General features: G+C 32.2%; 1 protein-coding gene across 1 annotated transcript in view; it reads left to right on the top strand.

Moving 5' to 3' along the window:
* The window catches only part of LOC145252500 (low-density lipoprotein receptor-related protein 4-like), a 265,250-nt gene that overhangs the window by 152,471 nt on the left and 84,934 nt on the right, over positions 1-27,845 (top strand). The window contains exons 9-17 of the mRNA XM_080111996.1: positions 943-1,059; positions 4,434-4,559; positions 7,863-7,988; positions 9,138-9,368; positions 11,153-11,309; positions 18,396-18,613; positions 20,206-20,382; positions 23,110-23,235; positions 26,261-26,469. Of these exons, the coding sequence (XP_079968122.1) occupies positions 943-1,059; positions 4,434-4,559; positions 7,863-7,988; positions 9,138-9,368; positions 11,153-11,309; positions 18,396-18,613; positions 20,206-20,382; positions 23,110-23,235; positions 26,261-26,469 (1,487 nt within the window). The remainder of the gene's footprint in view (positions 1-942; positions 1,060-4,433; positions 4,560-7,862; positions 7,989-9,137; positions 9,369-11,152; positions 11,310-18,395; positions 18,614-20,205; positions 20,383-23,109; positions 23,236-26,260; positions 26,470-27,845) is intronic.

Here is a 27,845-nt window from a genome sequence, read left to right as displayed (position 1 = left end):
CTTTAGTAGGATGTATTCCAATTCCTGCTGTAGCTGTTCATTTGAATCTGAAATCATAAAAATTAGTCATCTCATAAGATGCATAGCAATAACTGAATTTTCAAGAGTCTACGGCAATTTTAAATGCGTGTACAAAAAAAATTTGGAAACTTATTGAAGGCACCTCGTACTTCTGACATGCCAATCTATATATAAAGTAGTAGCATTCATGTGTGTGTGTCTGTGTGTACAACTCTCCTACAGACCTCACCATTGGACCGATCATGACCAAACCTGGTATAATGATGGTCCCCCCCCCCTAGGGATGGTGAACACCATTTTTCAAGATTAAGATCAAAGTCATAGCCTATGTATGTATACTCTCCTACAGCCCTTACCATTGGCCCAATCATGATCAAACCTGACATCATAATGGTCTCCGACCTAGAGATGTTGCACATCATTTTTCAAGGTCAGGATTAATCGTTACGGTCATATTTGGTGCGGCCCTTACAACATCCACTTACTACAAACGTGTCTGCAAAGTACAGCAAAGTCCTGTGTGAAGTGCTGCTATCTTTGCTAGTTAAGATATCATTACTTTTAGTTGAAATTGACACAAAAAGTCAGTAGATACCATTGTTTTTTTTTGGGGGGGGGTTTGGGTTTTTTTAGACTTTTTTTCATTTTCTGTTAAAAAACAAATATACTGAAATGCTAATGCAGGAATCAGACTGAATGTCAAGCTTTATGAAACTTTTTGATTAAATGTGGGTTTCAGTTGATTTTTAAAAATAGCTCTATTCTGTAAATGTGAGTTAAGAAAAAAACACATTTTCTTTAATTGATCAAGTTTAGTTTGAAATATAATTTTTGTCATAGATTCAAAAGACATATCTGAAGAATGAAACCATTTTTTTTTTTTGCTGAAATAAAAGGGTTTCCTTTTTAATTTTCTCACAGATATAGAAAAATGCAGCAGTGGCCAATTCCAATGTCAATCTGGAAAATGTATCGGATCCAATAAGGTTTGCAATGGCCTTTCCGAATGTCCGGATGGTTCTGATGAAATGCACTGCAGTAAGTTTTTTTTTTTTCTTATGTTATGATTTTTGTAGATATTTTTAAATTTCTTTTTGGTCTACATCTAGAATTGAGTTTGTTTGAGAGTTCAATGTGAACATTTGTCAAATGAAATTGTTTTTCAATAAATTGGGTGTTCAGAGTCAGAGCAAATTCCTGTGAGGCATTATGAGAAATGCCTAACAAAAAATATTATCTTTATTGTTGTCTTGATCGTTTTTAAAAATATTTTTTATTTAGGTTTATTTTACTTTATTACTTTTTATTTAAGTTTATTTTACTTTTATTAATTTATTTTATTTAAAAGAAATTTATTAAAAAAATTTTTAGATGTTTTATTTTTACTTTTGAAATTTTAAATTTTTTTATTTTCCCCAAATATTTTTTATTTTTGTGTTTTATTTTTTAATTGTTAGTCGTTTTTAAAATTATTTTTTATTTAAATTTATTTTTATTTTTTATTTAAAAAAAATGTTATTTAAAATTTTTTTGTAGATCTTTTATAATTTTTTTTTATTTAAAATTTTTTTTGATTTTTTATAATTTATTTATTTTATTTTTTTAATTTAAAATTTGGACTCCAAAACAGCTGGCCGATTTTTTTTAATCTCACACAATAGACTTTGTATCTAGGATAATCGCCTCTATAAATACCCTAGCACATTTACTGATAGCCACTCATGAAGATTAGTTTGAAGGTATTTGGGGAAAAATACGATTATAGTGATTAAACAAGCGAGTCTTCAATCTATCTATACTCCTATAAATTCGCTTTTCTTTTGTGTGTATGGATATTCATATTAAAAACCATATTTTCTATTTATTTAAAAAGGAAATACAATTTTCTTATATATGGGGCGTGGAATTACATTCACTAGCAAAATATCTAGCTAATTTGCATATTCTTTTTAACATTTTTTTTCATTTTTAACTTTGTATCTAGGAGTACTTTAAGATAGATTTTGTAGCAGAATTCTGCTGATAACTATCGAAAATTGATTATTGAAAAATCCGAGTAAAGAAGGAAGAGTTAGATTTTGATTTTCATTGAATAAAAGTATTGGAAGTGTGGAACATTTGTTGATCCTCATTCAATCCCAGGCAACGTCTGGTTTTCCTGCTAGTTGACAGACGTACTTCTATTCAATTTCTGTCAAATAAAGCTGTATCCCACTTGATATTATTTGATACTGGTGACATAGTTCAATAATGATGTTACATTTATTAATGCTTAGCAAACCTGCTGTATGTAGCTCATATGATTAAGGCTTAGATTAAAAATCTTTAGTTCCAATTTTCAATTTAAGCTCTCACCATCCATTTGTTTTTGGTCTCCCGATTTATTGTTTTCAGTGGTGTCCGTTAGTCCGGACGATTCCCGGATAACCGTCGATTACTTTTCTTCTGAAATTTTGCCATAAGTTGTATTTCAATACGTAGATGTGCACAACAATAAAGTTTTTTAAACAAAATTCTTGTTGCATCTACAGGGACTTAAAAGGAGTCAAAAATGCCCCAAAATGGCAAAAAATGATGCTTTTGGCCCCATAACTTTTTATCAGTCTCTTAGATTTCACTGAAACTTGACCAAAATGTGAAGACACTTGCTCCAAATATACATTCAGTATCGCTGACTCTGGAAAAATTCTGGTTTGCACCCCCCCTCCCCAGAGGCTGTACTTGGTCGTTTTTTGGATAAAAATTGAAAACAAAAAAAAAAAAAAAAAAAAATACCTGACACAAACCACAACTTACTCATTTTTGGTCATCCATCCCTCACGTGTAGAGGGGGACCACGCATGCATGTTTTTTTTTTGTTTTGTTATATTTTTTTGTTTTTTAATACATTTCTTGATATTAATACATTGTTCAATTGGTTGGAAACAGCTAATTGTATGTATAAAGCAGTAACCAAGATTTTTTTAGGCTGGAGTTAAACAAAAATTAAAAAAAAATTTTTGAAAGAAAAAATTATATTAAAAATGTCTAAAAAAAAATAAATAAATAAATAAAATTAAAAAAAATAAAGCATCTAAAAAAATTTTTAAATAAAATAAATAAAAAAAAAAAAAAAACTTAAATGAAAAATATATTTAAAAGAATGACCAAAACTTTATTGTTATTAATTTTTAGTCCAACTTTTTTTTCAAAATATTAAGTGTTTCTTTACAATGACCCTTACTATAAAAAAAGTCTTATTACTTTTTGAACAGTTTTTTTTCACAAGTTTTTCTATAGTTACGAAATCAAATATTTTGTTTTTTTTCAGAAAACGATTGGATTTAATCATCCATTGCATGTTTCATCGTATTTTGTTTTCTCTAGATAGTGAGAAGAGTTCAAAGTTAGTTTCCCAGCTATAACATGCCAGCTCGTTAAACAGTAAAACATTACACTGGAAATCTAATTGTTCCAGCTTCAATTGCAGATTTTAACTGGCATAATTCACTAAAAAAAATGTCCCCAAAACTCTGAAAAAATTTATTTTCGCTTTTAAATAGTGGTTGTTTTTCTTTCTTTTTGCTTTTAAATAGTGGTTGTTTCTTTTTTTTCTTTTTGCTTTTAAATAGTGGCTGTTTCTTTTTTTTTTCTTTTTGCTTTTAAATAGTGGTTGTTTCTTTTTTCTTTCTTTTTGCTTTTAAATAGTGGTTGTTTCTTTTTTTTCTTTTTGCTTTTAAATAGTGGCTGTTTCTTTTTTTTCTTTTTGTTTTTAAATAGTGGTTGTTTCTTTTTTCTTTCTTTTTGCTTTTAAATAGTGGTTGTTTCTTTTTTTTCTTTTTGCTTTTAAATAGTGGTTGTTTCTTTTTTTTCTTTTTGCTTTTAAATAGTGGTTGTTTCTTTTTTTTCTTTTTGCTTTTAAATAGTGGTTGTTTCTTTTTCTTTTTGCTTTTAAATAGTGGCTGTTTCTTTTCTTTTTCTTTTTGCTTTTAAATAGTGGCTGTTTCTTTTCTTTTTCTTTTTGCTTTTAAATAGTGGTTGTTTCTTTTTGCTTTTAAATAGTGGTTGTTTCTTTTTCCTTTCTTTTTGATTTTAAATAGTGGCTGTTTCTTTTTTCTTTTTGCTTTTAAATAGTGGCTGTTTCTTTTCTTTTTCTTTTTGCTTTTAAATAGTAGCTGTTTCTTTTCTTTTTCTTTTTGCTTTTAAATAGTGGCTGTTTCTTTTCTTTTTCTTTTTGCTTTTAAATAGTGGCTGTTTCTTTTCTTTTTCTTTTTAAATAGTGGTTGTTTATTTTTTTTCTTTTTGCTTTTAAATAGTGGTTGTTTCTTTTTTGCTTTTAAATAGTGGTTGTTTCTTTTTTGCTTTTAAATAGTGGTTGTTTCTTTTTTGCTTTTAAATAGTGGTTGTTTCTTATGCCTTTTTTTTTCCTCCAGATCTTCCTCCCAGCTGTCGAGAAAATAATGGTGGATGTAACCAGAATTGCCGGCAAACAACACGTGGTGCCCGTTGCAGTTGCTATATGGGTTACCATCTGCAGAGAGATGCAAAGACCTGCATAGGTTCGTTTTTGTTGTCTTTTTTTGTTTGTTTTACATCTAATACTTCATCTTTCCTCTTTCCACCATTTATGTTTTTCACATTGAGAAATAGGCATTATTTAAAGGGTAAAATCTATTTTACTGTTCTCCGCCCACAATCACTTTAACATTAGTTTCAGCAGAGATGATGCCCCTGTCCTCCCAGCTCAGGCTGTGTGAAGATATTGGCTTCTTGAGATAAAATGCATCTAACATTGATGCTTTTTGTTTTTCTATTTCCTGTCGCAAAACTTAATTATGTTCTGCAAAACCAAAAACAAAAACAACCCACATTTTCCCTCCTTTGTGTTATTCCCATTTCCCTTTTCTCTATCTCCCTCATTCCTAGTTGGTTTCCTAACTTAAAATGTACCAAACATTAATGCTGTAATACTTTTCCCCTTTCTCATTGCGAAACTCCTTCATGTTCTGCAGGGCAGGGAATAAAAGCGATAAAATCCACTATAAAACAACCAAAACCAAATACTACAAACTATCGATTGAAGATACAAAGTGTTTGAAGTATAAAAACGTTCTACAAAATGACTGGATTCGGCATTAAATAATCCGAAAAGGGTTGATATGCTGTAAAACAAAACGACCAAAAAAACCTGTCCTCCCATATACAGTTTCTAGTATTCCCAAATAGTCACTCCTGAAATATTGACCAGGCTCAATGTTGCTTAATTGCTATCATGATAACTTATTTTGTCCCATCTAATGCTACCCAGACTAAGCTACTTTCCTTTTACAACCATAAGAAACTTTTCCAACCACAAATCAACAACTATGAAAAGAAACAAAAAAGCCTAAAAGATCAGCATATATAAACGCTCTATGTATGTAAAATGAACTTCATTTATTATTGAAAATGTTATATTAGATATTTGGGCAGTAAAGTCCTATCTGCTATCAAAGTTTATATTTTGGTTGTATGGACAGTGAGGTTTGCAACAAAAAAAAAAGAAAAAAAAAAAAAAAAAAAAAAAGGGTCTCTGATCAATGTAGTTTTTAAAGGCCAGAGGCTTAATTGGCCAAAACATGGTGAGACAATGACAACTATGGAAGGTAGTAATTGCTGAGGATACAGTTAAGATACTCAGCATTCCTATCCTTTCGTGGTTAACCACCTGATGAAGGCCAGAGAAATAGTTGGCCGAAACGTGGTGGAGTAAAAACAGCTATGAAGATGAGGATAACAGTCCGCAAATAGCATTTTCAAATATTCGTTAATTAAGTTTAGACATTCTGTATGAAACCAGTAAGATTTTAAAATGTTTAACATAATACGGTTTTATCTTGTGATGTGAATTCTGGTTTTGCAGAATTTCAATTGTTAACATCTTCCCTGGAACTGTGCGAGTCCGTTGTTTTGGCATCTTTCAGTATTTCTCTTACATGCTTGCTTATTGAATCAATGTGAGGCGTCACAACATTAAAAATATGTTATAAATTGAATTCAAAAAAAAAAAAATTCTTTAATGCTGCAATATTTTAAGTTATAAATTTATATTTTTTTACTAGAATATCTAGTCCTTTTCTTTTCCAGTTTTAACAACTAGTCCTTTACTTTTTCATGTTTAAGCTTAACCACTTTTCATGCTCGTATTTTTCTATTGTAATCCATGATTTTTCCAGGCTTCCAATGAATTCACTTGTTCTTTGTTTAATTTCAGTCTTATTTTATTTATTTATTTATTTATTTATTTTTTTTGCCCCCATAAACACATGTAATAACAATGTGTGGCACTCGTCTGCTTTCAATAAAATCATGCCAATTAGCTCCCTTTTATGCTTTCATTCTCTCTGCTTACTTCTCTTTTTGAGACGGCAGTGAATTAGTAGCAAGAGTAGTCACTGAAGCGACGTGGTTGCTATGGAAACTAGTCATAAAACATCGCTCACCTCCTTACATATTTTTACGATTTTGAACACCAGAAAATTCATAACTCTTGTTTTACTGAATGTGAATTGAAAATTTTTTTTTTTTCACAATATAACTGAGAAAGTGATTTAAAACTGTAATAATTGTTTGAAATTTGGTCAAAAAATGAGTGAGCGGTGAAGCTTTAAAGCAGTTCTAAATGACTAAAGCTGCCACTTAACCATATATTCAAACACAGTGTTCGAATGATGTACATTTATACGCTGAAGTCAGTTCATTTTTAATTATTTCTTATCCATCTGACGGTAGCCCAAATGGTAATGACTAAGCTATGTTTTGGTCTCGATTCTAGCTGATGATACTAAAGTCATTTTTTTTTTTTTTTTACATTTGAAATCACTACAATATATAGTAATCGCCAGGGAATTGATGCTTTAATAATAAATACAATGTCTGCATAAATTAAAATATATTAAAGTGTATTTTATGACTGGGCAATGCCGGACGCCCAGCTAGTCTAATATATATAATTTAGTCGGATTTTCGACTTTATACCTAAACTAGCGAGGGTACCCGGCATTGCCCGGGTGTTTGGAGGTGTGTGGAAACTCCGGGGGGGGGGGTTAAAAAAAAAAAAGTATGAGGATCGAACTCGAACCCTTGAGGCAAAGTTGTAAATTAAAGTGTGAAAAAAAAAAACAAAACGTGCGACGTTAACCATTGCCCCACCGGGAGATGCTAACGGAAACATGTTTGAATTTATTTAATTACTTGGATTTGGCAGGTGCCCGTTTTAATGAGTTAATGAGGTCAAGTTTGACTGCGGGATAGTATTTTCCCAAGATGTTATAGGAAAAAGACTAACCCACATGCGGCGAGTGACAAATGTTGAATATTTATCTTCCCGAAATCGAGCAAATTAAATAGACAGGCGAGCTTCATTGTTAACTGAGATATTAAGATTTATATGTGATATAAAAAGTTTTAAAAACCTCTCTGCTTCTCTGAAAAAAGCCTTTTGTAGACATACAGAAAAATCGAACACACATACAAACATACATACATTTTTGCTTTTATATTTATAGATAACTTCCATCCTAAGATACCAATATTTCATTTTCTTTAGTGTTGATCCTTCTTCACAGGTCAATTAAAAAAAAATTTATCAGCTTATTCACTACATTTAACTGGATGCTTTCTGCCTGTTATGCAACATTCTGTACACATAACTTTAATTCAATTTTAAACTTCTAATGAAATTTTCCACTTTTCTCCTTAATTTAACCTTATATGGAAAATTCCATTTTTAATGATTTTCATGCACCAATGTTTATTATTGCTATAGAAATGTAAGGACTCTTTATTTCTTGAGCATCTTTTCTTTTTCAAATGACTTTTAGATTTCAATGAATGTGAAATGGTTGGCGCTTGCAGTCAAGTCTGTACCAATCATCCCGGTTCTTATAAATGCACTTGTGCAACAGGATATATTTTGAAACCGGATGGAAGAGGTTGTAAAGCCACAGGTAAGTTTTAACTCTTGTCTGAAATGAAATGTATCCCTTTGCAAATAAATACCTTAAAATAAATGACTGTCTGAAGATACTGACTTTTTTATCTAAAATACACCAGTCATTAATGTTATTTGTTTTTCTTTACCTTTGCAAACTTAATCATGGTCTGAAAAGGCCCCAAAAAAATAAAACAAAAAAAAAAGCGATAATAACAATTTTCCTATACACAAAAAAATTTGCAAAACAAGCACCATGTATAAATAACTTCAAGCATAAACTTTTACCAAAATTACTGGATTCGGCATTAATTAACCTGAAGTGTTCATATGCTGGAAAACAAATCAAACTGCGACAATTCCAGAGGCTTCAATGCCAAGTAGTGGTCTCGGTTCAAGTGGCATCTCTGTGGAACCAGCTACCCAATGAGGTCGTAAACCAGACCACACTACATGGCTTCAAGGCGGTCTTGAACAGACACTGGTCAGACCTCCATAGTTTTTCCCCTGTATAGTTTCTCTTTGTACATAGCCCCCTAAATTCTCATTGACTTTTTCTCTTTTGTAAATGACAATCACTTGTGCATTTATTCTTTGTCAATTAAAATGAGAAAATGAATGAAAAGCTAAACTAAACCAATCAGAAAGTAGCCTGGAAAAGAAATTGGGCTAAGTCATGAATAAGAAGGAGAATGTGTTTCAGAATTTTTGCGATGAGAACTGATTTGTATTTGGAGTTGCTATCAGCTCCCATTCATGTCAGATTCTGTCTCCATGCATAACTGAAAATCAGCTTAACCAATAACACAATTTTCTAATTTGCAACAAATTTTGAATGGTTATAATTGATTGCTATAAATTCTAACCAATGTAAAAATATATCCACTAAAATTGGAGGGAGGGGGTGGTTATAAGAAAGTGAAACTCTGATAAATGTGTTTGTATTCGAAACAATGAATGTGTGTGAAACATAAGAAACTTTAAAGAACTGAAGCTTTAATTTACTCAGCTGGATTGATTGCTCGATTTGGTACGATTATTTATTTTGCAAAGATCTATTAACCCACATGAAACGTTTCTAGAAAATAAAATTTTGGTTTGGGATGGTTATTATTTTTAAAAAATTATTATAAACTGAAAATATTTTTTTAACTTTTTATTTCAGGAGGTGAAGTCAACTTAATATTTGCTAATCGAATTGAAATCCAGAAAGGCAATCCAGGCAGATCTGAATTTTTCCCCCTTCTTGACAACCTCGACAACGCAATTGCACTTGACTTTCATTATGATTTAGGCCTTTTATTTTGGTCTGATGTTTCGCTTGACGTAATCAAAAGAGTTTATTTGAATGGATCAAATATCCAGACGATTGTTGCAAGTGGGCTGAAAAACACTGGTAAGGATGAAATGCAATTTAATTTCTTTTCACAAAATAAAATTTGATTATTTGATATTCTTGCTTATTGCTGTCAGCATCCTATGTCAGTGTCTTTTCTCTAACATTTTTTTTCTCTTCCCAAACAAGTCGCAAGGGGCTACTATTTGGGACCAAATTTGCAGAGATACCATGTGGAAAGTTATGTAGCAAGATGTCTGTTCACATTACATTTTATTTTCTGTATGTCAATACAATCAGGAAAGCAGTGGCCTGGGAGGGAATTCCAAAGCCTAGCAGTTTGAGGGAAGAAGCTATTTGAACAAAAGGCTTTTTGGCATCTAGGGATCTCTACAGTGTAGGGGTGGAATTCTGCTGCTTGTCAGGTTTGTTGTGGGGTATTTACATAGAGGGAGTACTAGTGCTGCCATTTTGAATGTATGGTGTATTAAGTACATTGTTGTAACAGTGTGGAGAGGCGCAGCAACAAACGGCCACGGTTGGCATGTGCCTGCTGTAAGGAAGCAATAGTGTACAAATCTGGAATCCTTTCAAATATAAGGATAATGCGATTATGCAAATTTAGGCACTGTTGGTATTCTTCAGTGGGAGCATAAAAAGACACTTTTTGTTTGGCAGAAAGCTTTCGGTTTTTGGATGCTGTCTTGTTCACGTCTGATTTTATTGTTAGAAAGAAAGAAAAAAAGACTTAAGTGCAAGAAGGCAAACATCTTTGTTGTGGGGAAATTTAAAAAGAAAAAAAAACAAAAAAATCCAACTCCTGTATCTTTTTTTTAATTTATGTGACTGAAATAGGAATTAATTGTCTGAATCTGCCTTTCAGTCACAAATTATAAATCTTTTGTACACATAAAGTTGGAATATAAAGCGGAAAAAGTCTATGCTAAAAGAATGGTTGAATCTGTATATAAATACATTGATTTCTCGAATGAAAGAGACACAATAAAATGTGGACAGCTCCGAAAACCTGTGTGTTATGGAAATGTGCCTTTGTTTAAGCATTTCCAAAATCTGGTTATATCATTTACTGATTTAATAATTCAATGTTATTCAATGTAGTGATGGGTCAATTACAGTATTTGACCTGATTCCGATACAATTACCGATGCCGTCTTAAATTCTCAATTCTGATACAATTACCGATTCTGATTCCAATTCCTTAAAAATCTCTTAATAGTTTCTTTTCTTTTTTTGGGGGGGGGGGGGGTCAGATTACCATAAAAACATATATATATTAAAAATCTCTTAATACAGTGGGTTTTTTTTTGGGGGGGGGGCAGATTATCATAAAACCGCATGTATTATATGCATATATACAAAGAAAAACATACTTTATTTTTATTTATTTATTTATTTTTTTGTTTGAGTGATCTTTAGATTTTAATTTTATTGGTAATACATATTTATTATTTTATCATTAATGAATCATGGAAAATTTAGTTTGAAACAAGATAAAGCTCAAAAGTAAGCAATTAAAGGAATCGTTTTTGGCACCAGAAAATAGGCACAAATTTTTTTGATACTGATTATGATACCCCAAAATGTTGCGTCTTTTTTTTTTTTTTTTTTTTTTTTTTTTTTTTTTTCGATTCCCAATTCCGATTAATCATCTCAACATTAATTTGATGTTACACTGGTTATCTTATATCACATGACCTAAATTTGTGCGATGACAGGAATTTGGGATCCCTTTCATGTACTAGCACCAGATTAATAATTGAATTGTTTCGTGAGTAAAGTTGACCATTTCACATATTGAGTTATGTTTTATTTTAATATTAAAGGTGGTTTAGCAGTTGATTGGATCCATGACAAGTTATTTTGGACCGACTCTGGTACGTCAAGAATTGAAGTTTCTGAATTGAATGGTGCAGACAGGAGAGTTCTTGTTTGGAAAGGGCTCGAAAAACCTCGAGCTATTGTTGCTCATCCTGGCAAAGGGTAAGTAATTTTTAATTAGATTTTTCTATGTGTGTGTAATCTATATATCTATAAAAGTGAACAATGTGTCTGTGTATCTGTGTCTGTAACTCTCTCAATTTTAAGTCTACAGGCTCGAAATTTTATATACAGGCTACTGAGATTTGGGGAAATCTTTGATCGGTTTTCGGCCAGAAATTTGGCTGTTAAGGGGTCAAAGTTTAATGATTTGACTTTTTTTTTTTTTCTTTATTTTTTTCTTTTTTTTTTTTTTTTACATGGAGGTCACCACTTATCAAGGCCCAGAAGCCACTCAGGGATAAGGGTTATTGTGCATACAATAATCAATGGGGTAGTGTTGTATTATACGTTAGTATTGGAAATTTGATAAAGTGTCATTACTTAAGGGGGCGGTTCATCAGGAATTTGTTTATGTTGGACTTGAAGACATCAAAGTTGTAGTCAGGAGAGAAACGGGCAAGCGGCAGAGTTCCACAGGCATTCAGTTCTAAGAAAGAAGTTTTGTTCATGGAATCTACGTTTTGATTTAGGCACAGATAAAGAGTGGGTAAAATTTTTGACAGTGGTTTCAGCTAGACGGGTGTTTTTCGTGAAAGATTGGCGAGGGGGGACCAGAGATTGGAGCTCAGACGAGCACCTGCCATGGAAATAACGATAAAACAAAGATAGGCTCGCAACGTCTCTCTGTGGGAGAGAGGCTGCAGGGAAGAGAAAACGGCATCCCCCACTAAGCCACGAAGTCTATTTTGTACTCTGTCAAAGCAGGATAGGCTGTTTTCAGCAGCTCCTGCCCAGATATGGCAGCAGTATTCCATCCTTGGACATATTTGGCTTTTATATAGATAGAGAATTGCATCATTGGTGAGATATCTTCTGGAGCGGTAGAAGGATCCTACCATTTTCCCAGCGACCTTGGCAACAGACATGATGTACGTGTTCCATTTCAGATCAGGAGTAAAGGTCAAACCCAGAAGCTTATCAAAACATGGGGCCTCCCTTAGACGAGAGCTATCCATTTCAATTGATTCCAGATGGGGATCAGAGCGTTTATGATGTAAAGATAGGAGCTTGGTTTTAGATGCATTAAAGGTAACCAGTCACCTCTTCCCCTTCCCCCATTGTACCACGCGCTCAAGATCAGAGGAGAGAGAATCAGAGAGAACATTGTCATTTACGGCCTTGAATGTGTTGCCATAGATGGTCATGTCATCAGCATAGATATCAACGAATGATTTAAGTATTTAAGTATGTGTTTTGGGAGATCATTGATGTAGACCATGAAGAGTTGGGCCCAGGATGGACCCCTGAGGGACTCCAGCATTAATACTTCGGGCCTCTGATTTCTGCCCATCAACCACTACTTTTATGAGCCTATCAGAGAGAAATGATATAATTTGAAAACTCTACCAAACTCCTCCGCCAATTTTGGGTCTAAACTTTTGAAATTTTAGATATAGGTTCCTTGGACATGGATATAACTTAAATTGATTTGAGCCCCGAACAATAAATGTTAAGGGTCATAATAGGGGTCAAAGTTTTAAAAAAATTTGACCTCTGCGGTCTCTACCAAATTACTCAGACAATTTCTGATCTAAACATTTGAAATTTTACATAAAGGGTATTCAGAGATAGGGCAAGCTTTTTAATCAGTTTGGGTTGAAAATTTTTAGTTACCAATATATAAATGTATGTATGTTTGCATGTCTGCCTAAAACTTTCGACAGAGGCAACGGATTTTTACAAGATCAGTATTGTTTTGAAGTTTGACCTTTCAGACGACAAATATCGAAAAATTAGCTGAAAACATTAATATTTTCACCTTCAACTGTGCACTTTTCTACAGGGTGGGGTTGCTTTTTTTGCAGATATTTTTAAAAGTCATCCTCTCCTTTCGATTGTCTAGCCTTAATTTAAACCTACGTCACTTCCGGTTTGGTGGTGGTCGTAACAGCAAAGACGTCAGGTTTTTTTCCTGTTCTTTTTCTCCTTCGTGGTACGGGTTTGAGTCTGCCTTCCTACTGCCACTTTTTTTTTTTTTTTTTTTTGCTTAACATACACATCCAAACACCAATACTGGGCTGAAATGCTAGTATATATATATATATATATATACAACCACATACGCCACAGTCAATTGAAAATTTCTTTGGGCAACTAAAAGTCATAAATCACTCGTCAGTCAATAAAATTTAAATAAAGAAACGGGAAAAACTTGTTTATTTTACAACCCTCAAATATGCGGTGACTTGGATCTATGTCTCTTCATTTGTGAATTCTATCATCTCTAGCCATGAGACAGTATAGTTGGAATATCGTATTGAAGAGTGGTCACGCTCAAGGTCAACAAGAGGTCAAATTTACACATTCGGCGTGTAGTCAAAATGTCGCCTTCATTTAGCTCTCTGATTTTGGAATTCATTTGGAAAAAAAAATTCTTTGACGCTACAACTACATACACTTCATGCTTACAAAAGTAAAGACGAACATTTGAAAGAGGAAAAAAACGCATCGTTCCATCAAGCACGCACCAAAAATTAAATTATGCAACAAGTAATCATATTTTTCTCAATTATATAAATTCAGATATTTGCATGCTCTTTTTTGCGCAACTTTCAAAAAATCATCGATACCCAATTTAAAAAATAATATTCTAAATTTTAGAATGTTGTTCCGAGGTAAATTCTTTGTTTTAATAGAAACAAGAGACCAATTTCTGTTCTATATTAAAGTTTTTTTTCCATAAATTACAAAGAAAAATTGACCGTTTAAATTTTAAAAAGATATTAAACCATGCCGATTTTCTAAGAAATCTAGTTCATTTCAGCTAAATGGTATTTTTTTATTTATTTGTTTTTTTTAATATCAGAGATTTCGGGCCACGGAGAAATCGTGAATACCCGGAGACTTCATAACACTTTTTTCAACACCCATGGTTTAGGCTAGATATTTTAATTTTTGTATGAAATTTTACAACATAATTTGGGTATCGGAAGAATAGTTTTTTCATATTTTTATTAAGAATAAAGAAGAAAAATATAATTGAATTGTTGTAAAATTATTTACTATTATTGACTGAAACAAAGACATAAAGTCGGACGAGTAAAAATATTTTTGGGTAAGTAAATTTTCCTTCACACTCGACCGCCGGTCGAGTGATTTTTTCAAATCTCAAAGGCTGTATATATATATATATATATAATTGTATAACAGTGTAGCTTAATCGCCATATATATTTTATAAATTACTAACTAGCTCTACCTACGTATTGAGCACTTTTGAAGTAAATACTTAAAGTTTACGCATAAATTTATACTTTCGTATATTAGATTTATGAGTAAATTAAGTAGTTATATATATATATTATAAATTAGGTTGGCGCAAAAGTTTTTGATTTCAAATTTCATCAATGGATTTTTATTAAAGGGAGAAACAAATAGAAGAAACTCTAAAATACAATGGTGAAATATCTTGAAGACTAATCACATTTAAACCTAAGAACCACTCTCTCTGTTTACAAAGTCATTTTAAACAAACATGAATAGTCTCCACTATCTTCAAATGTTGTTTCAAGTGAATGAAAAGAGTCAATAGTAGCAGCCATGATACAAGAACAGAAACAACAAATGTGTATTAATTAAAAATTAATGCATGATTAGCAATGAAATATTTATTGAATAAAGATTAGGGTGCAATGCACAAATATTATATAAACTGACCAAATAACTTCTTTTTTTTTCAATAAAGATTAAATGGAACAAAGTAAAAATAAGTTACTGGACAAAAGTTCAGGAACGATTTTAATAATTTAAAACATTTAATTTACATTGTAAAAAAATCTCTGAACTTTTCAATAAATAAATGTCTATTTATCATTAGGACTTGCTACACACAAAACGCTCTCTTTTGGAGAAAAAAAAACAACTTATAGATAACTATCGAATGAGAGAGGATGCCATCCAAGTTTTCAAATCTGCATGAGGAATATAACATGGACTGTCTCAAGATGATTCCTTTGAAACAAGATTGTATGACCCATGGGTATTCCTTGTGTTTGAATAAGCAGTGACATCGGAAGGGGGAAGCTGGGTCTATTCGAGCACACTCCTTCTCCCAGCGTGTGGTGAACATGTGGAACCAGCTGCCGGGAGAAGTGGTATCTGCAGGGTCATTTAATGCCTTCAAAGCCAGACTGGACAAACATTGGAGGAATCGTCTGCTTCGCTTTGACTACAAATCTAGAGATGTGTATCTTGGGTGTTCCTTCTCACCATGTATTGTATAACTATCAAGAAAAAAGTAAATTTCCAAATCTATATAATTATAAAACTCAAATCAGTTTGCTTAGGTATTAAAACTATCCATCTGGTTTGTGACTTCCGGTTTCAAAAAATTTGTCTGCTTACATATTTCATGGCCGCCTTGTTCTTAAGTCTGATATTAGAAGCCACTGTTGCTATTCAAAGCATACACAAGGTCAACAATATGTTTTTGTTTTAACTTATTTTAACATGTTTTCCTTACAAATAAATGTAATTTAACCCCGTTTAAAAAAAAAAGAAAAAAAAGAAACTGATTTAAATATGAATATACAATATATAAGTATAATCATATTTATAACCATATTTACTGCTGAATCCACAGGAGTGCTACTAAGCGCTCCTGTGAATTCTGACGATTTTTTTCAGGCCTTACTTAAAAAAAAAATTTTTCTTTGAAGGGGAGTGGAGGATAGACACTTGGTTGTAGTAGTGCCTCCTTAATTTTAATTAGTGCTTGCAGTAGTGCTCTGGAGGCTTCCTGAATTTTTTTTTTTTTTCACTCATCACTTAAAAAAATGTTTCCTCAAGACAATAAAAGACGATATAATCTCAAAATCACTTTATTTTGAACATTTTTCATCTTATTCTTTAAGGGCCAACAGGTAGACTAGTATTCTGATAAGTGTCGTTCATTATGTAATTAGCAAATATAAAACCGGTAAATCAGATGCAAAGGGAAAAACAAAGAATTGTTAGAATATCCTAAAAAAAGGTTTGGAAACTGCTACATCAATTGCAAGTAAATTAAATAACGAGATGACAAAATATCAAGGAAACTGATTACTTGCAGGTGCAAAAATGCAGGATTGCATTATTTATTCAGCTTCAAAGCCTCTCATTTCAAAGCGAAACTAAACGACCCACTTGGAGTATGCAAAAGAACATTTTTAGACCAACGAACAATGGGATATAGTTAATTTATTGATGAGTCCGAGTTTAATATATTTCATTCTGAGGGCAGAACCTTCATACACCATAGAACTGGTGAAAGGCTGTCTTCTCAATGTGTCAAGAAAGTTATTAAGTTTGGCGGCGGCAGTGAGGTGATTGAGAAGGATTTCATCTGCAGGAGTTGACCCTATCATCCACATCTATAGTAATATCAATGGTAAGATTTATAAAAGGCTTCTTCAGCAGCATGTGGTACCAAAATCACGCCATAATCTATATATCAATACCATAATACCTTTGACGGATGTATATACATACATATGTTATGGTTTCCAGATTATAAATTATTTGATCGGGTGATCCTATTTATTAAAAAAGAGGATAAAAGGTGATAACAATCTACGAACATTTAATTAATGTAGAGATACACTAATTTAATGTTTGTAGTATGTTATCACTTTCTATGCCCCTTTTTAATAAATAGGATCTCCCGATCACTGAATACCCAATAAAAAAATTTTAAAGTCGTTTTTGGGGTGTACATGAAACTAAAATAAACCTTCTTAGTCCTTTTGGCTAGGATCCAAGGATAGTATCTGTTCTGTCTAAAGATGGTATGATATCGTGCCGAGTGTTTATACAATGGAAATATGTCGTAGACTCCTATAAGGATATTGGAGATAAACTGTAATAGGCACATATATTCTGACACTACATTAACCAAGTTACTTAAATAAATACTCCTGCAGTTTAAACAAAAAGGCTACAATAATATTGCAGGGTCTCCATTCATGCAGAACGTCCACAAAATGCGCAACAGCAATATATTACATATGAAAGATGCTGCTGTGGAATTTCCACAGGTCCAATTAGTTTTTATGAATCTCCTATTTTCATGCAGGACTATTTACTTGCCTCCCCACAAGGGAAGAGTTAGACACAAGGTCGGTTTTTTAATGTGGAGAAAATCCAGCTTCTCAAAGAGGAGCAATCTGGATAGGAACAAAAACAAAAATTGCCTCAGTTTAGAAGGATTTCTCCTTCACTGATCGAGGACAGAAAAAGGTAAAGCGTAGTATCAAAACAGATACTACACCTTTATCCTAGCCATGAGTTATAACTATTTGACTGAATCATTTTCATGATCGTGTGGCAGTATTAAAAAAAAATATTTAAATCTAAATAAAAAGTGTCTTTCTCTATTTAATATTGGGCATCCTTATATAAAACCATTGATTGTTACTTTTGAATATTCTTAACCTGGAATAATTAAAACTCTATGCCTTAATATTGATTTATCTTTTAACAAATACTAGCCTGGGTTCCCAGCATTGCCCGGGTGTTTGGAGGTGTGCGTTGAGGAAAAAAAAAAAAAAGTGGTAGTAGGCATGCTCAAACCTGTATTGCGAAGGAGGAAAAGAATATGAAAAAAGTGACGTCTTTGCTGTTGCGCTCTTCGCCAAACCGGAAGTGATGTAGGTTTAAATTAAGGCTAGTCAATCGAAACGAAGGGATAACTTTTGAAAATATCTGCGAAAAAAGCGACCCTCCCTGTAGAAAAGTGCCCAGTTGAAGGTGAAGGAATTAATATTTTTAGCCAATTTTTTTATATTTGTCGTCCAAAAGGTTGAGCTTCAAAATGATATAGATCTCGTGAAAATCTGTCACCTCTGTCGAAAGTTTCAGGCAGACATATATACATACATGTAAGCAGACAGGTGAGATTTATATTATAGCTGAAATACATCTTTATTTTATTTTTTTTATTTTTTTAAAATTTTGGGTAAATTTAATATTTAAAAAATTCTTTAATGGATATTTTATGTGTGTGATTTAAAAAAAAATTTTTATTTTATTTATTTATTTTTTTTTTAAGGATGATCTTTTGGACAGACTGGGGTAGAAGTCCTAAAATTGAAAGTTCAGGTATGGATGGACACGAGAGACAAACAATCATTAATTCATCATTAATCTGGCCAAATGGTCTAACCATTGACTATGCGGCCGGAAAACTGTATTGGGCGGATGCAAAACATCATGTAATTGAGTGTTCGTATCTTGATGGGTCAAACCGACGAACAGTTATAAACCACGGTAAGAATTTTAAATTAAAATGCATTTCCTTTTGATTTAAAAAAATTTTTTTATTTCATTTTTTAAAATTATTTCTGATACTACGACATCAGGCATTTCTGAAGATACTGGTTTCCTGACCTAAAATGCACTTATGTGTTGAACACATTGCTATATGATTCCTTCCCTGAGAGCTACAACATGGTCCCCTTCAAATCTAATATCAATAAACATTTATCATAAACCATCCTCACAAGTTATCAAATTTTATTTACTTATATTCAATCCTCTCATAATATTCATCATCGTTCAACTGACAATTTATCAATTTCATTAACTTTTATCATCAAGTGTTTTTTTTTTTTTTGTCTTGGTAAATGCTGATTTATTAGTAAATGAAAATTAAAAATCTTTTCATTTTGATCAATTAGATCAAAGTGTAATATCTGATCTAATACTGCAGTTTTAGCCAATAAAAGGAGGGAAATCCTTATAGACTGAGGTAATTTTTATTTTTCTGTGTCAATCTAGAGTATTAATGTTTTTTCCTTTTTCTTTGAAAAGCTCAAAATAAAAAAAAAAACAATTTTTTTTTTTCTACAAAACAATCAAGCCAAGCACTATGAATAAATATTTAAAAACTTTGTACAAAATTACTGGATTTGGCATTAAATAACCTGAAAAGTGCTTTTAGGAAAGGGAATTTTGTTTTCCTCCTAATTATATAAATTTCTGAACACAAAGGAAAGGAAAATAACTCTTTAAAACAAAATCACAAAGTTTATTCAATATAAGAAGTAGACCAACCAGGAAGAAGTAAGCCATTTTTTTGGCGAGGGCTGGTATACCAAAGCTCCCAGTGGGTTGTTAGCTTCTACAGCGAGAGTTGATGAGTTGTTGTGGACGACGGTGGCGGGCAAAAGAGAAAGATCTGTATTGCTTGTTGGTTGAGCTTTCTCTGCTGGCTGACTGTAGTTCCCAAAAGGGTTTAAAGAATGGGGCAGATGAATCAATGTACCTCGCCAGCTTATTGGTCAGTTTGACTGAATCACTCAGCAGAAGGGGAGAACATTGATTCACAAAAGAAAATAGATCATTATTTTGTTTGCTGCTACAAGTTTATATATCGTAAAACAAAACCAAATTCCGTGAATTATTTGAGGATTTTAAAGAACTTGAAGCATGAAATCTTTTTTTCCAAAATGATTTGATTTGGCATTAAATAACCCAAAAATGGTTGATATGTCGTAGAATAGAAACTATCAACCAACCAAATTGTCATTTGGTGACCAATATTTTTTTAATATCTAATCTTAGGCTGATTGAACTGGTTTCCCCAAAGGAGGAAATGTCAAGGGAATATTAAATTCGCAAGCGATTTCCACTTGCATGTATATTTCTGTCGGGGAAGATAACGTTAGGGTTTTTTTTTTTTTTTTTTTTTTAGTTCTTGCAGAGGTGTTGAGGTCCTCTTACATACAGCGTCTAATATTCTCAAATAGTTATCCATCTGATACTGACCAGTTTAAACATTGCTTAACTTTGGTGTGCCAACATGTTTATGCTGTATTTTAATATTTACTTTCTTTTATTTGTTTATTTATTCTTTTTAGGCCTACCACATCCGTTTGCATTGACGCTGTTTGAAGATGAACTTTACTGGACAGATTGGCACACAAAAAGTATTTGGAGAGCAAATAAATTCACTGGTAACGATGTTGAACGAGTGCGTAGTCGTTTGCACTACCCGATGGATGTACATACTTATCATCCTTTGAGGCAACCACAAGGTACGCGGACATTTCATAACAATTCAACAAAGCAAACCTTTTTACCCACATTAATCTTGTTTAGATTATTTATACTGCTATTTTTATCTTGATTCGTTATTTTCACAACGTTTTGCCTGGTTTAACCTCTGATCCTCGGGTGCACCTTTTCAAATTGAGGAATCTAGATGCAATTTTGAACTGATTATTTTATTTAATCCTCGGATGTGGATTATTCACGTTCAATCTTGAAACTTTTTTTTATTTATTTATTTTTTTTTTTTGTCAAAAATTTTCAACTACTTATTCTTTAAATAAAATGAATGTCTTGTTTAGTTAAAATTATAGCAAATTCTTTTTAAAATTAAATTTGTATTCTTGCCCTAAAAATGTCAGCTAAATATTTTTTAAATCAAAACGAAAGTCACTTTTTGAAATGTATTAAAATCTAGCTGGACGCCTGGCATTGCCCGGTCGTACAATACGCTTAAACATATTTTAATTTATGCAGAATGTGTGTATATATTATTATAGAATCAATCCTCTATTGAATATTATATATTATAAGGAATAATTTGCCTGGTGGACTTATTTGCAACAAAAAAATTTTTTTAAATAATAATAGATTAAAAATAATAATAGATTAAAAATAATAATAGATTAAAAATAATAATAGATTAAAAATAATAATAGATTAAAAAATAATAATAATAATAGATTAAAAATAATAATAAATAATAATATGGCTCATCAAATAATTAATTTTTAAATAATAATAGATTAAAAATAATAATAGATTAAAAAATAATAATAGATTAAAAAATAATAATAATAATAATAGATTAAAAATAATAATAAATAATAATATGGCTCATCAAATAATTAATTTTTAAATAATAATAGATTAAAAATAATAATAGATTAAAAAATAATAATAGATTAAAAAATAATAATAATAATAGATTAAAAATAATAATAAATAATAATATGGCTCATCAAATAATTAATTTTTAAATAATAATAGATTAAAAATAATAATAGATTAAAAAATAATAATAGATTAAAAAATAATAATAATAATAGATTAAAAATAATAATAAATAATAATATGGCTCATCAAATAATTAATTTTTAAATAATAATAGATTAAAAATAATAATAGATTAAAAAATAATAATAATAATAGATTAAAAATAATAATAAATAATAATATGGCTCATCAAATAATTAATTTTTAAATAATAATAGATTAAAAATAATAATAGATTAAAAAATAATAATAGATTAAAAAATAATAATAATAATAGATTAAAAATAATAATAAATAATAATATGGCTCATCAAATAATTAATTTTTAAATAATAATAGATTAAAAATAATAATAGATTAAAAAATAATAATAGATTAAAAAATAATAATAATAATAGATTAAAAATAATAATAAATAATAATATGGCTCATCAAATAATTAATTTTTAAATAATAATAGATTAAAAATAATAATAGATTAAAAAATAATAATAGATTAAAAAATAATAATAATAATAGATTAAAAATAATAATAAATGATAATATGGCTCATCAAATAATTAATTTTTAAATAATAATAGATTAAAAATAATAATAGATTAAAAAATAATAATAATAATAGATTAAAAATAATAATAAATAATAAAAAATAATATGGCTCATCAAATTCCATCTGCTTGTTTACAATATCATGTCAGCTTATTTTTTGGGGGGCTTGGCAGTCTTAAAATAGAATTTTTACAGAGGGAATATTTTAAGTTACATCAGTGTAACCTTGGCCAGTGTAACGTAAAATATTCCGCCGTAAAAATTCTCTTTTATCTATAAGTGAAGAAGGACTATTTTTAAGATCGGATTTTTTTTTTTTTGATTTTTATCAGATGAATTTCTTTACAAAACATATCTAAGAACGCTGCTAGAAATATAAAGTAGGTTTGTGTAAAATTTATAAAAGATAGGCTCAGCTGTTTCAGAACCTAGGAGGAACTCACACACACAGTGATTTTTTTTTTTTTTTAATTTTTTTTTTTTTTTTTTTTTTTTTTTATAAGAGTTTACTGTTTTAGTTGACAGGTTGGCATGATTTAGGAACAATTCATTTCAAAATGAATATAGTCAAATTTTTGTAATCTAATATATGTCTGTCTACATATTTTCAAACTCTATCACCTCCGAAACTAAGTCGCAAAGCAGCACTAGGGGCCTCGGATGATTGGATTCTTTACGGGCTGATATTTTATGGGTCTTTAGCCAGTTAAAATTGTTTTTGAGGGGGTAAAAAAAATGGGTCAAAATTGAAAAAAAAAAAATCGTTATACATTTTGTATATTCATTTTAGTTAATTTTTAATCCACTCATATGCGGGTCATGTTGGTAAAGTGGTAACATCACCAGCTTTGAATGCTGCAGTTTTGATTTCGATTCTAGCTGATGGCACCCAAATTTTTTTTTTTTTTTTTTACTTTTTAAATTTCAAGTCTGATGATACGTACAAAATTTGTACAAATTAAAATATATTTAAGCATATTTTACGCCCTGTGTACCCCCCGACCCCACCCCCACCGGTTGTTCTAAATAAGCACTAAATGTGATTTCCATGGGTTTTTCTATTTATAATGCTGTTCATAAACTTACCATTTCGGGTATTGATTGCTGAAAACATCTTTTCTAAGTATAATTTTTTTTTTTTTTTTTTTTTTTTTTTTTTTTTGTGACAGCAATGAACCGTTGCGGTCCTGAAAATGGGGGTTGCAGTCATTTATGTTTGCCCACAAAGCGCAATTATATTTGCGCATGTCCAACGGGACTGGCTCTCCGAAAAGATGGTAAAACTTGCAGAGATAGTAAGTATTTTTACTTATTTATTTTATTTATTAATGAACATTTTCATAATATACACCTTTTATTCTGTCATTCCAACTGGACGGACTTTTTTCTCCATTTTTGGAAAAAATGAAAACAATTTGAATTATAGAAATTAGAAAGGATACTCACAAATCTACACAGATGGATTCAAAGGATGGAGACCGGGTAGGATGTGCAGCCGTCTATAAAAATAAAAAATTAAAGACTCCCAGATGGGGCTTCTGTGTTTAGTGCAGAGATAGGTGTATCAGAATTTTTGTAGGAATTTTTGACACCCCTAACACGAAACTGCGAATAAAATATAAAAATCTTGTAATTTCTCTGTTAAAAGTGGGTTATTTATTTTCTTTATGGATTATACTTCCAAAATAAACTATTAAAGTTGTTTTAAAAGTAATAGAAATATTTTTTTATTTTATAAAAAACAGTAATGAATTTTACGAACTCAATATTTTTCAATTTTTAAACTTTAAAAATCTATCAAAATTTTTCTATTGATTCTATTTTTACGATATTTTCAGGGTCAATGTGAAATTTTATGTTCTTTCCAATGAACCGAATATAATATTTTAGACAAACGTTTTTTTTTTAATTCACCCCCCCCTTTCAAGTTTCTATTAAAAAGTAAATAATTAATTTACTCACCGAAAAGTAAATAATTAATTTACTCACAAATTGAAGAGAAAAGGTCAATAAATAATATATTCAAATTTAAAACAAAAAAAAAGTAGTGTTTTTTTAGAATTTTACCTGTAAAGGTTGAAGTTTAAAACCTTTTTTTTTTTTTTTTTAAACCACGTTATTTGTTTTTTCTTTTTTTCTTTTTTTTAATTGAACCTTGGTCCTTTAATTGAAAAAAAAATTAGGGCTTGAATTACATTTTTCGAGGAGTTATAAGCTTGGAAAGACGGGGTCGAATAATTCACGCCTCCCACTTTGAAATGTCTATTAAAAAGTAAATAATTAATTTATGTACCAAAGTCTTATATATCACAAGGTCAATAAATAATATATTCAAATTTAGAACAAAAAAAGAACTGTTTTTTAGAAATTTACCTGTAAAGTCCGAAGTTTAAAACCTTTTTTTAAAAAAAAAAACACTTTTTTTTTTTTTTTTTTTTAATGAAACCTTGGTCCTTGCTCCTTTAATTGAAAAAAAAAAAAAATTAGGGCTTGAGTTACATTTTTCGAGGAGTTATAAGCTTGGAAAGATGGGGTGAAATTATTCACTATTTTCACGAAATTTCTGACACACCTAGTGCAGAGATGTCTGCTATTGACTTCACGTTAGATATAATAACTGGTAACCATAAAAAATATCTCATCCTTACAGATTCTTTATCGGTACTCATATCACTGAAAGAAAAAAAAGACAAATCCTCTTATTACAAATCTCGTAAATAAAACAAACCCCATAACAATGAATAAATACATAATCTTCTGCTGGATTCTAAGCCACACCGGCATCTACAGGAACGAAAAAGTGGATAAAGCAGCAAAAGTAATTTCAACAAAACCATACAACGGAAAAAAAAAAAAAAAAATCCCTTATACAGACCTAAAAATTCAAAATAAACATATATATAAAAAGAAAATGGCAAAAACATTGGAGCTCATGTATAGAGAATAAACTATTCAAAGTAACACCAGACATCGGAATAAGAGATACAAAAAAGATGTCAAGAAAAGAAGAGGTAGTAATGACTAGACTAAAAATAGTTCACACTCATGTCACTCACTCACATTTATTAAAAGGCGAAGAGGTGCCTATTTACATAACATGTCAGGAATCCTACACAATTGTAGTGGAATTGGCAATAACCGAAATGGGGGGGGATAAAGAGCTTACCTCGGATACGTCTGTTGTTGTGTTGCGGGCCGAGTGGAAGAGAGTTCCAAGATGCCGTTCATGGGTTTTTATTGGTGTTGACCCCATGCGATTCTTGCAGAATCGCGTGTGTTCTTGCACGATTATATAATTCCCGGCCGCTATAAAGGCAGGACGCTAGGAAGCAGTCAGGCAGTGTCCTGCAGATTGTGTGTAGGTGGTTCTGGCGGTTGGATTGTTCTTTGTGACGAACCACGAATCTGCGAGAAGCAAGTTTTTTTCTGCCTTATTTTCTGTCCATTCTTCTTTCTCTACGGTCATTACAGCCAAGAAATCCTTCTCTTCTAGAGGTGGGCAGTGCAGGGCGAAACTATTTCCTATCTTTGTTCCTGATTTTTACCAACTACATTTTGCTACAACAATACATCATATACTGACGGGTTCTGTGAACTTTTAAACAGGCCTGAAGGAAGCATTACTGAGAGAATAGTCTAAGGTCGATATTTAACAAAATCGTAGCAGAAAAAAATTATTGAATTCCTGAAAGAAATTAAAATATACAACAAAATATAACATGATTTCACAAGAAAGACCAAAAACAACTAACCAACATCCAAGACATTACAATTAATGTTTTGGCATTAAACGACCTAAAAGTGGTTGATGTGTCACAAAACAAAACAATCTTTGATTGTTAATAAAGAGAGAGAAATCTAAACGCGGATTTCATAAGCAAAGCTTCTTTCTCAGAACTGCCCGCCTATAGAACACTGTTCCACTGGCCTGCTTCCTGGTTGAATACAACATGGTAGCCTTCAAACAAGTTCGTGAGCCGTCCCCATAAATAATCAAATTCTACCCAATTTACACAATTAACGATTACTACACTACCACCTTACTTTTATTAACCCGTATCCTCGAGTGGCCTTCAGGCTTTGATAAGTGGTGAAAAAAAAGTGATAACATCTTAAATATATAGGCTAAAATGGAAGTCCTGCGACATACATTAAGATTAGGCAAATGTGATCGCTAAAAAGTTTTTAATAGATGGGTTACTTAATTGCAGATGATTAAAAAATTTAAATGGAAGTTTTCTAAAATCCAACTCGATCCAAAAACTGAGAAATATTTAGTATGATCATGTATATGATATTCATATTTTTCCCCTTTCCTAGGACTGGATAACTTCCTTTTGTTCTCAACAAAATCTGACATTCGACGGATTTCCTTTGATACGGCAGAAATGATTGATATGATCATTCCTTTGCCCAACGTCCAAAATGTGGTTGCAGTTGAGTGGGATTCTGACACTAACACAATTCTATGGACCGATGTTAGTACAGATACAATCAACCGAGCTAAATGGGATGGATCCGAAGCTGAGGTATCTGTATTATCTATTTCATTTTTTGTTTTATTTCAAGACTTAGAAAAGGTGTTGATTCCTACCCAACTCCATTACTTCCTAATAAATTCCTACCCCATTTCCACAGGCCCCAAATCGATCTCTGCCTCATTCCCACGAGCCTCAAATCGATCTCTGCCTCATTCCCACGAGCCCCAAATCGATCTCTGCCTCATTCCCACGAGCCCCAAATCGATCTCTGCCTCATTCCCACGAGCCCCAAATCGATCTCTGCCTCATTCCCACAAGCCCCAAATCGATCTTTGCCTCATTCCCACGAGCCCCAAATCGATCTCTGCCTCATTCCCACGAGCCCCAAATCGATCTCTGCCTCATTCCCACGAGCCCCAAATCGATCTCTGCCTCATTCCCACGAGCCCCAAATCGATCTCTGCCTCATTCCCACGAGCCCCCAAATCGATCTCTGCCTCATTCCCACAATCCCCAAATCGATCTCTGCCTCATTTCCACTAGCCCACAAATCGATCTCTGCCTCATTCCCACTAGCCCCCAAATCGATCTTTAGCTCATTTTCACTAACCCCCAAATCAATCTCTGCCCCTTTTTCACGAGCCCCCAAATCGATTTCTGCCCCCCTTTTCACGAGCCCCCAAATCGATTTCTGCCCCCCTTTTCACGAGCCCCCAAATCGATTTCTGCCCCCCTTTTCACGAGCCCCAAATCGATTTCTGCCCCCCTTTTCACGAGCCCCCAAATCGATTTCTGCCCCCTTTTCACGAGCCCACAAATCGATTTCTGCCCCCCTTTTCACGAGCCCCAAATCGATTTCTGCCCCCCTTTTCACGAGTCCCCAAATCGATCTCCGTCCCCTTTCCACGAGCCTCCAAATCGATCTCCGCCCCCTTTCCAGGAGCCACTAAATCGATCTCTGTCCTCTTTCCAGGAGCCCCCAAATCGATCTCTGTCCTCTTTCCAGGAGCTCCCAAATCGATCTCTGCCCTCTTTCCAGGAGCCCCAAATCGATCTCTGCCTCATTCCCACGAGCCCCAAATCGATCTCTGCCTCATTCGCACGATCCCCAAATCGATCAATGCCTCATTCCCACGATCCCCAAATCGATCTCTGCCTCATTCCCACGATACCCAAATCGATCTCTACCTCATTTTCACTAACCCCCAAATCGATCTCTGCCCCTTTTTCATGAGCCCCCAAATCGATTTCTGCCCTCCTTTTCACGAGCCCCCAAATTGATTTCTGCCCTCCTTTTAACGAGCCCCCAAATAGATTTCTGCCCTCCTTTTAATGAGCCCCCAAATAGATTTCTGCCCCCCTTTTTACGAGCCCCAAATCGATTTCTGTCCCCCTTTTCACGAGCCCCAAATCGATTTCTGCCC

This window comes from Euprymna scolopes, chromosome 29, assembly GCF_053919585.1.
Source record: "Euprymna scolopes isolate OS-2025 chromosome 29, ASM5391958v1, whole genome shotgun sequence".
In the NCBI taxonomy this organism is placed as follows: domain Eukaryota; kingdom Metazoa; phylum Mollusca; class Cephalopoda; order Sepiida; family Sepiolidae; genus Euprymna; species Euprymna scolopes.
Note: the sequence above shows the minus strand (reverse complement) of the source record. Positions and strands in the feature narration are given on the sequence as shown.